Here is a 16904-nt window from a genome sequence, read left to right on the forward strand (position 1 = left end):
TAAGGGATCATTAAAAATTACTTAAAAAAATGCCTTAAAAATTAATGTCCCTTTGGATATTTTATATCAATAATATTAATCGATCGACAATGGTTGTTAAGTCGTATGGTTGTTGTGACCCTATACAGCAACTTTTTTAAATGACTGATTGTGCTAAAAATTACAATATTTACTTGTGTTGCCTTACAAAAAAAATGTTCTAAGTTTGGACTAGAAAAAACAAAATATGATAAATTACCTACACATAAATTATCATGTTTTTTTTTCTCTATGGTATTACAAAATGACGAGCGTTTGTAACCGTCGAAATAATACCATTTGCCTGCGAATTATCGATCAATTCTATTTTCTATCTACTTTGAGTGTAACATAGAAGATGGGTAGGTATTAGGTAACTTAATTATTTAAATTGTACAAATAAAACAACGTATGCAATAAAAATAATTTATATATTTTGACTTAAATACAGTAAACTCGTTTAGCATAATTAACAAAATCTTATAAACACTGAAAATATTCAGCAAATATATTAAAACGGCGATAAAGCATCTGCATTCAAATTCTTTTTGGGGTACCTGTAGACAGAGAAAATGCATAGTTAGCAAAAAAAACGCGATATTAGTAATATTATAAATGCGAAAGTGTATTTGTTTGTTTTTGATTCACGGTGCAGCCGAACTTATTATATGCTATATTTTTTTGTGTCTGGAGGCTAGAGAGTGATAATATAATATGCTATTTTTACTGCTATAAAATAACTGAATACTCATGGGAAGATCCATTATGAAGCCTATTTGAATCATTCCGGAATTCATAAATTACGATAGATGGTGCAATATTAAAAATATGATAACTGTTATTTTTTATATTTAATATTAAAATTATGATAAGGTAAATAATTCAGAAGCATGAAAATAAATTAATAACGAGTGTGCCTTTGACCGTTCCGCTTCGCGTTACATTCGGCCGTACTGCGCGCTCTGTGCGCATCCCTACTGCTAGTTAAGCCTTGTATCCACTTTAGCATGCTCAGGCGAATGAGCGTCTCATTTGGCCGAGCCGCTCAAGTGAACACAAGACCTTACACAACGCACGCTCGGTTCAGAGAGTCCACACGGCGCGTCGCGTCAGCGTTGCGTCGTTGCAACACAAATATTTGACGCATAGCCGGCCACACGGCCGCTGCGCCATCGCCACTATATGTTTTTAGCCCCGAAAAAGTGACATTCTTGTTTTATTGGAAACTAGTGGTCCGCCCCGGCTTCGCCCGTGGTACATATTTCGCAATTAAAGGTAGCCTATGTCCTTTCTCGTTTATCAAAATATCTCCATACCAAATTTCATGCAAATAGATTCAGTAGTTTAGGCGTGATTGAGTAACAGACAGACAGACAGAGTTACTTTCGCATTTATAATATTAGTATGGATATCTAAGGAGCTTCTCTTTTTAAATGCACGGGTAGAACACCCAGAGTTTTATTTCAAAAACTCGATTTTTAAAAAAATATTTAAAATATTGGAATTTTCGCGGCCGACTAAGCTAAATAAATTCGTATAAAAAAAAATAGATACACTTGATAATTTATGTAGTAACGTTGCTAATATATGTAGTGATTACAGGCGCAAATTATCCCTTTTTGAAATTTTCAATATTATCGATAGAGGCGAAAGTATTGTAATTTTTACTGATTTTCGTTTTTATATTATATGCAGGCGTTATTAGAAGCTCTGTTTAGTACCAAAAGAAGCTTTGAACTTAGGTCTACATGTGACAAAAATACCACATTCTAACCACGAAGTTATTATGAGATATAGATTTTCAAAGAATTCAATGTCAGCGTTACTACTACTACAACTGAGCTGCCGCTCCGATGTCGCATTGAGTACACCCCCTCCCGCTTCGTCTCGGGGGCTGCTCCTTGGTTATTACTTATTAACGTGATAACGTTTTTAAAATCGTTTTAGTCGGGTGACATGTTCAGAAACTTGTGTCACACCAAAACCTCACGAGCGCGATCGCAGGTATAACGAGAGAGATACGGACCGATCTCCCGTCTCATCTCGAGCGCTGCCACCAAGACGTTATCACGTAAACATCTCGATCGTAAACCTACTTTACAAACAACCAATTTTTTGTATGTAAAACGACGCAGCGACGCGCCGTGTGCACTCACTGTCACTCGTCGAGGCGCAGGCCGCAGATGGACAGGAAGCAGTAGGCGTGGTGCAGCGCGCGCACCGGCACCGCGCTCCACGCCACGCGCGCGCCCGCACTGCCTGCAAGAGCTGCGGCCTCGCGCATCGCGCCCGACAGCGTACTGCTGTCCGGTGCGCTGCTTGCCTGTTTCACATACAATATGACGATTTTAGCTTCACTTTAACGTATGATATCCGTTTTTTCAGTCTCTTGCATCTTATTATTTTAACAACATAATATTAAGTGCTTGTTCACACTCTTTCTCGAGCTCTAAAGTGTCTAAGTATAGCGACAGAAACAAGTTATTTTTGAATTCATAATATTAGCGGAGATATACAGTGGCGTAACATACATATGTTTAACTATAGAAAATTTTAAAAATATTTTATATCAAAGCGATGACTTGAATTTAAAAAGGCTTCACGAAAACAATTGATCCGACTAACTGACCGAGTTTAACACAGTATACAATTTGATACATTTTCTACATTTCGCTATACCTGATAGAATATCCTAAGAGCGAGTGCGGGCGTGGCGGTCCTGCGGCAGTCGTTGAGCAGCTTGTTGAGCGCGTACAGCAGCGCGGCGCGCAGCTCGGCGGGCGCGGCGCGGCGCGCGCGCGTGCGGTGCGCGGCCAGCGACGCGCCGTCCAGCGGCACTTGGCTGCTGGAGGGGGACGAGCCTGCACGGAGACGATTGGGATTAGAGTTTTAAGCGCATCACACACGGTGAAGATACTATAATATTAGTCTAAGATCCCACCGCAGGATCAGTGCGTTCATCGGTTTTTTGCTGAAAACTGAATTTTTATGTATATTTATAATTAGGAGAATATAGACTAGGTTGCCAGTCAAAATTTGGCCGCAAGCATGTTTAATTAAAATTTTTCTAATCGATTTTTGGGAAAAAAATTCGTTCACTTGTTTTTTTGAATAAAATGTAGTCTACATCACGTCAAATGATATAAAAATCCTAAAAAATCACGGTTGCCGCTTTTCACCTGGCCGCAACATCTTGGCAGCCTGGTGCAAACAAGTATGATTTCGATTCATTTTTACGTTCATAACGCACATTTATGAATCATATATCAAATTAAAGCTAATTTTTTTCTATTTATTATCATATATGGTTGCCTAATTAAATCCGGCCGCAAATAAGGGTTGCCGGCTGTTAAAGATGTTGAATATTTAAGGTTGAGTGTGTTTACATTCAACCTTAAATATTGCATAAGCATGTTTATGCTTGCGGCCAAATTTTGACTGGCAACCTAGTCGATATATATTCTCCTAATTATAAATACATATAGTTACATAAAAATTCGGTTTTCAGCAAAAAACCGATGAACGCACTAATCCTATATTTATAATTTTTATAAGCCAGCAACCCTTATTTGCGGCGGGATTTAATTAGGCAACCATATATGATATATATAGAAATAATATGAATAAATAGAAAAAAATTAGCTTTAATTTAATATATGATTCATAAATGTGCGTTATGAACGTAAAAATAAATCGAAATCATACCTGTTTGCACCAGGCTGCCAAGATGTTGCGGCAAGGTGAAAAGCGCAACCGTGATTTTTTAGAATTTTTATATCATTTGACGTGACTACATTTTATTCAAAAAACTAGTGAACGAATTTTTTTCCCAAACATCGATTAGAAAAATTTTAATTAAACATGCTTGCGGCCAAATTTTGACTGGCAACCTAGTCGATACATATTCTCCTAACTATAAATATACATAAAAATTCGGTTTTCAGCAAAAAACCGATGAACGCACTGATCCTGCAGCCGGATCTCGTACCATATTTTATGTTAAGATTCTCTAATATAAAATATTACAGTATCTTAAGGTATCCGGTATCAGCGTTCTGACCATCATTTTTCTTTTTGTCATTGCGTACTAAGACTCCTGTAGAACCGCCATCCTGTTACAAATGACACGAAATTTTGTCAGTATCTCCCGGCCTATAGATGGCTTATCGCTTGGTATTTAAAGATATTTAAGGTAAAATATATATTATCTTCGTCGTGTGTTATGGCTCATAGGATTTGTATGGCGAGCTATAATCGGAAATATGCTCTAAGATAATATATATTTTACATTATCTTCACCGTGTGTGACTCACTTTAACCATAGTAAGAATATATAAACAGTAGCGATAGTCCCTGTGAAACGTACGAAATGGCTCACTAATACACGACGTATACTAATACGACATTGCCGGGACGATCTGTTCTCCGTGATATAAACAAGGAATTAATAGTTAAAGAATAATAAAAGAATACTAGATAATCTGTGCTTTAAAAATAAAGACAAAATCAAAATATAAATAGTCATACAGAAAAAAGGGTATTGTTTATTTGAATAACTTTAATATTTAATTATTTTACATGATTACTAGCGGTCCGCCCCGGCTTCGCCCGTGGTACATATGAAAAATAGATGTTGGCCGATTCTCAGACTTACCCGATATGCACAGAAAATTTCATGAGAATCGGTCCACCCGTTTCGGAGGAGTATGCAGACTAACATTGTGACACGAGAATTTTATATATAAGATATTCTATCTTATTTATTAGATTTATATAATTTACTATAACTTACCTGTTGAAACGTAACACACGATAGCGGCAACCGTGTTTTCGTAATTCCATCTGCGCGTTATCGCTACTTTATAGTCACCTACATTGCACCCAGTTTCCTCATCTGCAAATTGAGAAAATTATTAACAAATTAAGTTTTTATAATTTATTTTCAAGTTCTTAGCTGGATGGATGCAGAAAGAACATTTATTTTTGAAACGTAAACAATATAAAATCTATCTGTCTTATCACAAAAAACAAAAAAACTTTAGACAGGGTTTCACTTTAAGCGCGGGTTCTCTATAATCTGGTTTTGTCGTATTGCACATAGACAACTATTAAAGTGACAGATACCTGGTTTAAAGTTAGACTGTGTTTAAATTGTTTTGTGGTAAGAGCATATATTTTTTATCAAATATGTATAAAATCTATACTAATATTATAAAGCTGAAGAGTTTTTTTGTTTGAACGCGCTAATCTCAGGAACTTCTGGTCAGATTTGAAAAATTCTTTCAGTGTTGGATAGCCCATTTATCGAGGAAGGCTATAGACTATATATCATCACGCCAAGAGTCAAGACCAACAGGAGCGGAGCAATGCAGGTGAAACCGCACGGCACAGCTAGTATATTATAAAGCTGAAGAGTTTGTTTATTTGAACGCGCTAATCTCAAGATCTACTGGTCCGATTTGAAAAATTCTTTCAGTGTTGGATAGCCCATTTATCGAGGAAGGCTGAAACCGCGGAGCGCAGCTAGTAAATAAAAAAAATTGGTTGTCTGTAAAGTCGGTTTACTGACGATAGTTGAACGTGACAACGTCCGATTGTGCTTCTTTGTCGCTCGTTCCGCGCTCTCGCTTGCACTTTAAGCCTTATATTAAACGCCTCAGAGCGAGGTAACGCCGCATGAGTCATGTTTTTTCGTGCGTGCAGCCGGCGCTATCGAATTATAAGACGTTGTCACGTCAAAAGAATAGCTAGCAAATATAAAATGAATCCTACTACTATTATAAAGGCGAAAGTTTGTAAGTATGGATGTATGGATGTTTGTTACTCTTTCACGTAAAAACTACCGAACCGATTACAATGAAATTTAGCACACATATAGAGGGTAACTTGGATTAACACATAGGATAGGTTTTATCCCGGAAATCCCGCGGGAACGGGAACTATGCGGGTTTTTATTTGAAAACGCGGGCGAAGCCGCGGGTGGAAAGCTAGTATAAAAATCGGTTGTTTGTAAAGTAGGTTTACGATCGAGATGTTTACGTGATAACATAATGCAGTGGCAGCGCTCGAGATGAGACGGGAGATCGGTCCGTCTCTCTCGTTATACCTGCGATCGCGCTCGTGAGGTTTTGGTGTGACACAAGTTTCTGAACATGTTACCCGACTAAAACGATTTTAAAGACGTTATCACGTCAAAATGAATAATACTCGCGTACACTCGAACCGGTTGTTGTCTGTGTGCGCCCACGCGTGCCACTCGAGCTGTGCGCCGCGCGGCAGTGCGTCCACCACCGCGCACTGCAGCATCGCGCCCGCAGTCCGCCGCTCCAACTGCCGCCGCGCCTCGCGCGCCCCGCCAAGGGAACGCACGTAGCATACGCTCTGGAACGTATACAACCACAGAACATATAAATGAGGTTAGAATCTATGATATATAAAAAAGCTTTAGATACGTTACCCGCTCTCTATTTTGGCAAGAAAAAACTCAGCTAAGTGCCCGAGTTTCACTTAGTCACGCACCATTCAGCGTCGTGGCTGGACGATTGTATATTCATTCTGTGATTCTATATTCATCTCTTTCTAATAAGAGCGAGCGCGCACGAGCAACTTTGTCTCCGCAACAATTTTGTCTCCGCAACTATTTTGTCTCTCCAGCCATGGGCTAGTATGAAAGTGCGCGTACGTAGCGACGCAACTCCCGGGAGACTTTTTTGTCCGCGGGTTCGGAGACAAGCCCGCGACGCAACTGTCGCCCTATCTATTGGTTTCAATGCAAGTGCGCGCACGGCGACAAAAATGTTGCCTGTCGGCGGCCGCCGGCCAGTTGCCGCGTAACCGGCGTAGCGATAGTACGTATGTCAACGTATTTATTCTCGTACACAGTAGTTTTTAACCGACTTCAAAAAAAAGGAGGAGGTTATCAATTCGGCCGGTATATCTTTTTATGTATGTACACCGATTACTCCGAGGTTTCTGAACCGGTTTATGTGATTCTTTTTTTTTTTTTGATGCGGAATGGTGTGGAATTGGTCCCATAAATTTTATTCGGATAAGCCCAGTAGTTTTTATTTTATGAGCATTTTTGTCTGGTCTCGATGACTTAATTGAAATGTAGCAAGTAACTGTGATTCATTTCCAGGAAACCGATTGAGCTGAAATTTTGTATACGCATGTAAATTGGATAGCGATGAAACATTATTATGAGATAGAGCTGATTTGATGATGGAATCGGAAGGTGGCCATAGGAACTTAGTAATATATTGACTCAACTTTATCGAGGTTGAGCTCGTTTGATTCGTGTTGAAAAATACACTAAAAAGTATTAAATAAAAATAACTTCGCTAAAAACAACCGACTTCAAAAACGGAAAAGTAAAAAATAAAAAAGATTGATATTGATATTATTAATTACTACATATTATTTAGATGTGTTATTTACTAAAAAGGTTTGATGTCGATGCACGGGCTTAATACTAAGTGCTTGGCACCGACTTCAAACCTATTTAATAAATTAATAATATTGTTTTCAATTAAGTTATTTTTATTATTAGTAGTTTTCTGTCTATAGTAGAGCCATTTTAATAGGCAACATTGACAGTTCAACAAAATTCAGCAACGTAATCTAGTAACGACGCCATAGAAAAATATGTTATTTCGTTTTGTTGGAACTGCACATTTACTTAACTTTTTTCAATTACGATTACATCTCTATACTAATATTATAAAGAGGAAAGGTTTGTATGTATGTATGGTTTTCAGTTTTCACGCATAAACTACTGAACCGATTACAATGAAATTTAGCACACATATAGAGGGTAACTTGGATTAACACAGAGGATAGGTTTTATCCCGGAAATCCCACGGGAATGGGAACTATGCGGGACAAGAGCACAGACCACAACCGCCTCTTCGAAAACCATGTTGATAAATGCAGAAAATTTTAAAGAAAAAGTTGCGTTGCTGTCGCTTTCGTGTGCGCATCGTTCAAAACTTTGCGAGGAGACAGCGACAGAGACAAAATAGTTGCCGGGCAACTAAGTTGCTGGTGCGCGCTCGCTCTAACAGATAAGGCGTATGTTGACATCCATGTTGTTTCCCTTTCTCGGAGCGATCGGACGGAGTATAGGGCCATATAGTGCGTTAGTAAGTAGGTATGTATTAATTACGCTGTTTTTTAGTGCAATGATGTTGGCGTATGCCGCGTCTACCAGTCTAATAGAGTCATTGGTTAGAATGGCATTAATTCGCCGTTCCTATAAGAACCGGTGTCGCCTGTGGGTATGGCCAAGTCCACGAGTCCGCTTACGCACATATTTGTAATTTCAAATTTAGCCAATCATAGCGCCGCGCGATCACGCGATTTAAAATGGAATGAATCATACGCGTGATGATGATGTGAGCAGTTCTCATATCCTTGGCGCGTCTGCACCGCCTACAATGCCTTTCTAACCTCTTTTATATGTTCTGTGTATACAACACTTAGGCCATTCTCTCATTGCGATACATTGTACCGGTAGCGTAGTGTGCGAGCCTACATACAAATGTATGTGTGATATTCCGCGGCGACTAGTCTCCGAGACTTGCAGGATACTTGAATCGCCTGTGCGTATCGTAATGGGAGAATGGCCTAAGAAACTGGCACATTAAACTTAAAGAATAATCTAAATAATTTAGTAACCAAAACTCGAAAAACTATCAAAACTATTTGTAAGTATACTATTTATTTATTTAACAATTTTATGCACCATTACAAAATTTACAATGAATATCATAACATTAAAAGAAAAAGAAAACATTCATAGAACATAAGGAAACCTTATCGCTTAACAGCGATCTCTTCCAGGCTGCCCAAGGTAAAGATACTACTACTAAAAATAATACTATTTCTATTGTAAAATAATTAACATCCCTCCCTGTTTATTTACTAACATAACATAACATATTTTCCTGATATTCAATCTATTCTCATCATTATAATAATAATTATTGTCATAATCCAAAATTTAATAAAAAAATATTTATTAAATTTCCAAACCCGCCGTATGTAATCAGCCTAAACCGACCAACCTGTACAACGCTGCGTATGTGTGCGCGAGGATGTGCCGCCCGCAGCACCCGCGTGAGGTGCCTAAGGGAGAGCGCACACTGCGCGCGCGCACCGCCCTCAACCAGCTTCATCGTACCGGGCACTAACGCTATCTGCCCGCATGTGCCGACCACCTCACCGATCTGTTTTTTTAGTTAAAAAATTTTAAAATGGTAGTTAAGATATTCAGATCTTCTTATATATAAAAATGAATCGCAAAATGTGTTGGTAAGCGCATAACTCGAGAACGGCTGAACCGATTTCGATAATTCTTTTTTTATTATATTCCTTGAAGTACGAGGATGGTTTTTATGTAGAGAAAATGTAAACATGTACCACGGGCGAAGCCGGGGCGGACCGCTAGTTAAAAATAAAAATTAGTGTGTGATTTTCAATTGTAATAGACAAATATTGTATTAGATTACTTAAAAATTGTTTAATATAAGTAAATGCTTTGAATGTATAATTTCATCATGGTGTGTATAATGCGTTAAAATAAATTACATTATATTAGAAAAATATGTTTTTTTTTTCTTTGCCCGTATCCCTTATTCCTCAGATTTGATATAATGATTTTATTGCAATAACATTGGAACTTTCTTTTTAAACAAAACATAAAATGTACTGATAATAGATACAAAATGATAACAAAGATAGGAAAATGCAACATTAGTGTTCCATATCAGCAATTAGTATTGATGAACTTTCGAGATTGGAACAAAGTTAATAACGTAAGTAATTAATTGTTTCAAACGTAATACCAACCTTAATCGCCTGACTATAAGGTCCAATATTAGCCGGTGCCCAGTGCGATATGCCTTGCACATGCATCGTAACGCGTTCCTTTGACATCGCACCCTCCCCTTCCATACTACTACCAGGTACAGGTTTATGTGCTACCTACAATAAACAGTTTAATACTTTAATTTTGTCATAAACTCTAAAAATATATCCATAAAACTTCGAATTCGTAAAAATAGAAAAATCATAAAAAATATGTATGAAGTACACTAGCATTTTTTTATTATTTTGCAACAATTTCAATATAAATATTTTTATTGTAATATTATGGTCCAATCACATTAAAAAAAACAATTAATGATGGTTGCCTGCAAGCCTAGCCACGCCCCGAGACAACTAGAACGTTAGGAGTTCATTGACACACCATTATTTAATAGATGAGACTGCCAAAAGTAATGGTATAAGAATTTTTTGACTTCCGTTTTACCTTTGAAAACTGAATCGAATTGAATTTTTGTGTGGGTTATATTTAAATTTATGTGGGTGCCAATAAATCCAAGAATTCAAAATGGATGACGCAAAAAATAAGGTAATTGATGACGCAATAGCGTTATAGTTGGAATAAGCGCTGCAACCATGTGATACTCGAATAATTAGATTTGGAATTTGTTTTACGTAGTAGTACTTGCAGAACAAAAATCTAAATCAAAATTTTCATAATAAATGTAACTGGAGAATCTATTCATTAGTACTCTATAAAATTTTCACTACACTGCGAAAAAAGGTGTTTACCTGCAAATGTATTGATGACTCACTATTTTATTAACGCGAATGGACTGTCATAATTTTTTTAAACTACCTCCAATTTTTGTTAAAAACACCATGTTTATTAACAAAACTACACTTACAGCATCCATAATTAATCCGACGTCGCTAGGCAACGGGCACTGCACGCACACCCTAGTAGGCGGGTTGGGGAAATCAAACGTCTTTACGTAAACCGCGTTGAGAGCCGCATACTGTTCCATGTCACGCATGTATATGTTCACCGAACACACGTGAGGAAGCTCGAGGTTTTCCGATTCAAGCAAATCTTTTAAAAAAAGTAAAATTATTAGATTCAGTATGTCTTTTATTGTGGCTTGTTATTTTATTTACCAAATATTATTCCCCTTTATATATATGGTATGAGTTGAGAATAAGACAGTAGCATTTAATATGATGAATTGTTAATCAAAATGTAAACTATAAATCAAAATTAGATATCCTTAGTTATTAAATTAAACTAGTTATTAAAATTCAAATGAAATTATGCAAAGATACAGTCATCAGTCATGAAATGGTACATTAACCCATTGACCACCGAGCGGCCCGATCGGGCCGAGACACAATAGATTTTCTATTGTGTCTGTGATCCGAGGACTGACGGATTAAACTATTCAAATAATGATTAAAGATTGATGCAACTTAAAATGAAATAATAAAGCTCCTGAACAAGTTTACCTACTAATTAATTTATTCATCGCATCATCCGTAGCCACCGCCATGTCCACGCCTTCACCGACAATGCCGCCAATAAAATACCACCCGTGTCTATTGCCATAAATGGATCTATGATCTACCACAGTTAACTTTTCACTTTCAACAGGCACATCATCATAGTAATAATCGTCTTCTTCTAATTCGTCTTCACTTTGACTGACCATTTCTTCCCTCTTATCTGCTTGTCCTTCGTAACTTATAAGAGGATTGAGTACTTTCTGTTTCTTTTCTTCTTCGATCTTTAACTTTTCAATAGAGTCTATCTCTGATTCGTCTATATCGCTAATATCACTAAACACTGTATCACTCAAATCTTTAATAAAATCAAGTGAGTTTTTTACAGTTGGAGGTAGTTTTATTGTTCCATCAAAGTTTTCTTTTGGTTCAAGGTGCAATTTTAAATTTAAATAGCCAACTGACGCCACCGAATCTTCCGTGTGTATCACTAATTCTTTGTCATCTCTGTAAATATGAAAACATTTATGAATCTTTTGTTCCACAAAAACTGTCAAACACAGTGATGTTTTGAGATAATGACTTTGCATAATTAAGGTATATTTAAAATTTACATAAAATATTTACAAATACTTAAAGTTAATACTTACATGACTAGCCGTTTCCTAAATAGAGGACAATCCAAGGTGAATGTTTCGTATTCCCCACCCTCGCCGCAAACGTTGAGTCCATACTTCTCCTGCATGACTAGAAGATGTGGTTGTATATCTTTTATTGTCATTCCTACGTGTATCCTTGGATCTAATCCTAGGGCTGCAACCTTTAAAAAAATAATGTGGCAATATTTCAGATATATATTTTCGTAATTTAACTTCAATTTATGAATATCATTTAGTATTTTTAATGTTGAATAAATTAATAAAATTAAAGAAAATAATTTATTGCATTACATTATTGTGTCTCAAATTACACTTTATTTATGATACTTGAGAAGTTCAATTAAAGTTATAATACATAAATTACATGTTAAAACCTTCCTCTTGAATCACTGTATATATTTGAAAAAACCGCATCATAATCCATTGCTTAGTTTTAAAGATTTAGGCATACATAGGGACAGAGAAAGCTACTTTGTTTTATACTATGTAGTGATACACAATACAAATCATAAGTACCTTTATAATGATAGCTTCAATACCACTAGCAATCATCTCTTGCAAGAGTTCTTTTTGGTTCCTTCTCCACAAATAAGCAAGTGATACAAGACCAAGCCTTTGACACCTTAAATTGAAATTAATTATTAACTACAACAGAAAAGAAACAATTATAAAATATTTGTAGCTTTTTTATTTTCTTTTCTAAATAAATACATATGTTAAAAATAATAAATACAATTATTATTTTTAATATTAGTTATTTGAATTCTCTATATTTTAAGGAAAACATTCTCCTTTTGAATTAATAATTCACAAACTCTTATAGAAACTCATTTACTTACACATTTTCAACTCTTATTCTTTGGTAATCAGATAAAATAGCGCCACATGATACAGCTTCAATATTCATCTCACTCTAAAAACATAATCTGATTTAGAAATTAAATGTAAGCAAAGGATTTACATCCAGTGCACTCTTCAGAAACAGAATAAAATATATAAGAGAGAGTACTATAAGCATTAAATTTTCTTATGTTATCTATACTTCTATTATAAAGCTGAAGAGTTTGTTTGTTTGTTTGAACGCGCTAATCTCAGGAACTACTGGTCCGAATTAAAAAATTATTTCGGTATTAGATAGCCCATTTATCGAGGAAGGCTATAGGATATACATATATCATCACGCTTAGACCAACTGGAGTGGAGCACTGCGGGTAAAACCACAGGGCACAGCTAGTGTTAAATAAAAGTGCCCTATCTACTATGCATTTTTTTTGACTGTCACATTGAGTGTGAAGTTCATACTTATGACAATATTTTTGTTTTGTTAGATTCCCTATTTATTGTGTTTAATGTAGGCAAGCAGAAATTACTTTCCTACCACAGTTATCGTGAGTTTCATTTTCAATTTCATTAATGTTATGCATTATTATTATGTATTCATTTCATCAAATATGAATTTGAAAAAAAAAACATCTTTAAGGCATCATTGTAGCATTGTATAACATGTGAATCAAGTCCCTCCTCGTAATTTTTTTTTTATTCCAATGTAACGATTATGTAAGTACTTCAATTGCAAAAAAATGTTGTTACTAAGAACATTAAAACTTCTAATCTAATATTATTTATTTAAATAATGTTGCATAATATGTGATAACAATAATTATTAGTGATTAGGTGTAGAAAAATAATAAAAAAAATTCTAAACATGTTAACTTTATGAGCAGGGGATAAGGTGATTGTTTCTTATCTCAAATTAAATGTTGATAATTATTATTATTTAATATGCAACTTTTATCAGAAGTCACTATATCACATCATGATCATTAAAAATATGGCGGTATCACCCTTTTTCTATAACTACAACAAAAACCAACTGTTCCCTGCGGTTTTACCCACACACACATTGCTCTTCTCTTAGTGTGATATTAGCCTTCCTCAATAAATGGGCTTGTTTCTGCAATTAGTGTGTACAACAATAAAAAATGAAGCTGATATTATACAGGTAGAGATATATCTTTAAATATTGTCCATTTGTATAAATTGTAAACCTTTTAACAAATCCTAAGGGTGCACTCACACACATCAGTCACCGTCAAGTCACCGATGACTGATCGGTGACGGTTTGTGTACGTATCCACAAACACCAGTCACCGTCATGTTGTCCGTCAGTCACGTCGCCGGTTTGACTGAATCATTGAACACATACATCAGGTTAGTCAGTGATTAGACGTGTGTCACGCTAGAGAACATGTAGCAATTGACGGTAGCACGACGCTGACTGAACTGAGACGTGACGGCACCGGGTGAGTGGGGATAAAAGTATGGTACATGTATGGAAAGATTATTTGACGTGCCTGACCGGTGACGTCACTGATAGATTTCGTGCCGGCGACTGTCGTGTGGGAACAGAGTCATACTAGAACTATTGATACATATTTTTTTTTAATCCTGTCCGGTGACGTGCCGTGACGGTGACTGATGTGTGTGAGTGCACCCTAACACAACATGCAACAATTATGTAAGTGTTATTTATCCTAACCTGATTATGGTGTTATATTCAACACATTACATAAACTTCTATTATTTGAAATCTATACTAATATTATAAAGCTGAAGAGTTTGTTTGTTTGAACGCGCTAATATCAGGAACTACTGGTCCGATTTGAAAAATTATTTCGGTGTTAGATAGCGCAATTATCGAGGAAGGCTATAGGCTATACATCATCTCCCTGTGACCAACAAGAGCAGAGCACTATCCTACATATAAAATATACCTATCAGACACTAAATAGAGACTTTTATACTTTAATTCTGTCATAATGTGGTATGTATTATATAAATAATAATATGTAATAATGAAAGAAGAATAAACATTCACAAATAGATAGAGGACAATATTTAATCATAAGGTGTCCCAAAAACTACTAATAACAGATCATACCTTGACCCTCGCAAGTAATCTGTATAGATCTTCCACTTCATCATTATCTGTTGGCTTATAATTCCTTCCTTGGTCAACAGCTACACCAGATATTGCCTCTCTGTACAACGGTAGATCCATAGCCTCAGCGTATAGCTCAATGCCTTGGTGGCCAACTGTTTGGTACATATAGCTGTCCAATTCATCTAAAACATATTTTGCAATAAGTTGATTTATAATTTATATGCATGAAACCTCAATTGATGATATTAAATTGAGATAAATTAGCATTTATCTCGTCAGTGTAGTTCGTTTATAGAGATCCAGCTGTTATCATCATTCTAATTATTTACATAGCAAATTGTTGTTTTATGTATGACGACAACGTCAATTTATGAAATATGATATATATAATTATGTATGGTTGAGCGTGACAGTAATAACCTTTATGGAGAGGTTGGAGGTTGGCCAGTGCTACAATCGTGTGGCCGGCACCAACGCACTGCATCATGTTGTAGCAGCTATCCTTGCCTCCGCTGATCAATGCGACCGTCCTCATTTTTGCGTCCTTGTTTTATTCACCAATACAAAATCAACATAGGTTACATAACTTTATCACTATTTTGTGCAAAACAATAAGACCTGACAATGCGGTTTTGTTCACGACATCACCATTGTTTCTACGATTATGTTTATTAATATTCTTATAAAGCTAACATATCTGTTAGCCCTTTTTAAATACGTGGAGGGACATTATCTTTATCTATTTTGATAACATTATTCAAAAGAAATAATGAAAAATCTTGACCCTCACGTTCTATAGCGATTATGAATCAAGAAATGACAATCACGACAATAATGTGAAATGTCATTTAACCACAATGCCAGTGACACATTCACATTCACATGGCATGGATATTGGTTGTCATTTGTCAATTGTCATAATGACATCTTATCGGTCTGTTCCGCTGCCTTATTACGGATCTTGCAGACGATCAGCAACAACCAAAAATTGCGCAATAGTTGTTGTCAAACGTCTATTTCTTATTACGTAAAAGCAGACAACAAGCAGACAATCTGCCGTCAACAGTGCTGCCTCTGTCGAGCAACTGAAAAACTAAAAATGCAGTTGTCGCTAATAAAAACTCAAAGGTTGCTTTGCAAATGGTATTAGCTATGACTTGCGACAGCCACACGACAGCAACTACCAAGCAATTGATTTGTCAAATATGCGACAGCTCTAATGCTTGTTGTTGACTTGTTGCTGGTTGTAATAGGAACAATAAAGTATATAAAAATCTCAAAATAAAATAAAAATTATAGTTTAGAAGATTGATTCTTAACTGAGATCATCGAATACTTAAAAAACTTATTAAAATATATTACGGTAAGTGTGCAAAATATTTTCATCGGTCTAGAAAAGGTGTTCGACAAGTTTTCGAATATAATTTTACTAATAATTACATATTAAATTTACTTTCGGGAATATTAATCATACCTTCTTAGACAGTTTTATATAAAATGGCACGAGCATTCTTATTAATTGAGGCACTCGAGGCCGAAGTTAGAAGACAAGAAGCTCATGATGTGGCTCAGTTACGGCGAAGTCTTCGTATCCAAGCAAGGACTTTGAGCATGACAGATGTTGAGTTCAAGGCACACTACAGAATCTCCCAAGATTCATTTGAAGAGTTGTGTTATGGACTAGCTCCACTAATGGCTAGATCAAAGAGGCAAACAAAGGTTTCTGTAGAGTGTAAGGTAAGAAATTGTTATAAATTCTTGACTTGAATGCATTCATAATATTGTTAGCAGCATTGCAAGACCATGTTTGTAGTCTGCCCATTTATTAAATTATAATAATCACTTTTCAGGTCTTAACAGCTCTGTCTTTCTATGCAACGGGTTCATACCAAAAGCCAGTAGGAATGAGCTTTTTGCATGGTTTAAGCCAGCCTAGTGTGTCAAATGCTGTGAGAGAAGTG

General features: G+C 36.0%; 1 protein-coding gene across 1 annotated transcript; it reads right to left on the bottom strand.

Annotated features, from left to right (window-relative positions):
* Positions 1 to 430: 430 nt before the first annotated feature.
* LOC149907159 (uncharacterized) lies at positions 431 to 15761 on the bottom strand. The gene is made up of 14 exons (XM_090103539.1): positions 15364 to 15761; positions 14941 to 15125; positions 12839 to 12912; positions 12516 to 12621; positions 11991 to 12160; positions 11351 to 11847; positions 10752 to 10936; positions 9868 to 10002; positions 9084 to 9245; positions 6234 to 6399; positions 4811 to 4912; positions 2698 to 2879; positions 2175 to 2341; positions 431 to 575 (listed from the first exon to the last, which is right to left on the bottom strand). Exons 1-13 carry the CDS (start codon positions 15476 to 15478, stop codon positions 2177 to 2179), a joined length of 2244 nt encoding a protein of 747 aa, XP_089959665.1. The 5' UTR covers positions 15479 to 15761; the 3' UTR covers positions 431 to 575; positions 2175 to 2176.
* Positions 15762 to 16904: the final 1143 nt, after the last annotated feature.

This window comes from Colias eurytheme, chromosome 7 (assembly GCF_061535395.1).
Source record: "Colias eurytheme isolate Ceu_HAF_F1 chromosome 7, ilColEury1 Martin Lab GWU primary, whole genome shotgun sequence".
Taxonomy (NCBI): Eukaryota; Metazoa; Arthropoda; class Insecta; order Lepidoptera; family Pieridae; genus Colias; species Colias eurytheme.

Coding starts and splice junctions, on each gene's coding strand:
- LOC149907159 (XM_090103539.1), bottom strand. CDS start 15,478: ATGAGGACGGTCGCATTGATCAGCGGAGGCAAGGATAGCTGCTACAAC. Junction 12,622..12,838: donor AGAATAAGAGTTGAAAATGT/GTAAGTAAATGA, acceptor TTTCAATTTAAG/GTGTCAAAGGCTTGGTCTTG. Junction 2,880..4,810: donor CGTGTGTTACGTTTCAACAG/GTAAGTTATAGT, acceptor GTCTCCGTGCAG/GCTCGTCCCCCTCCAGCAGC.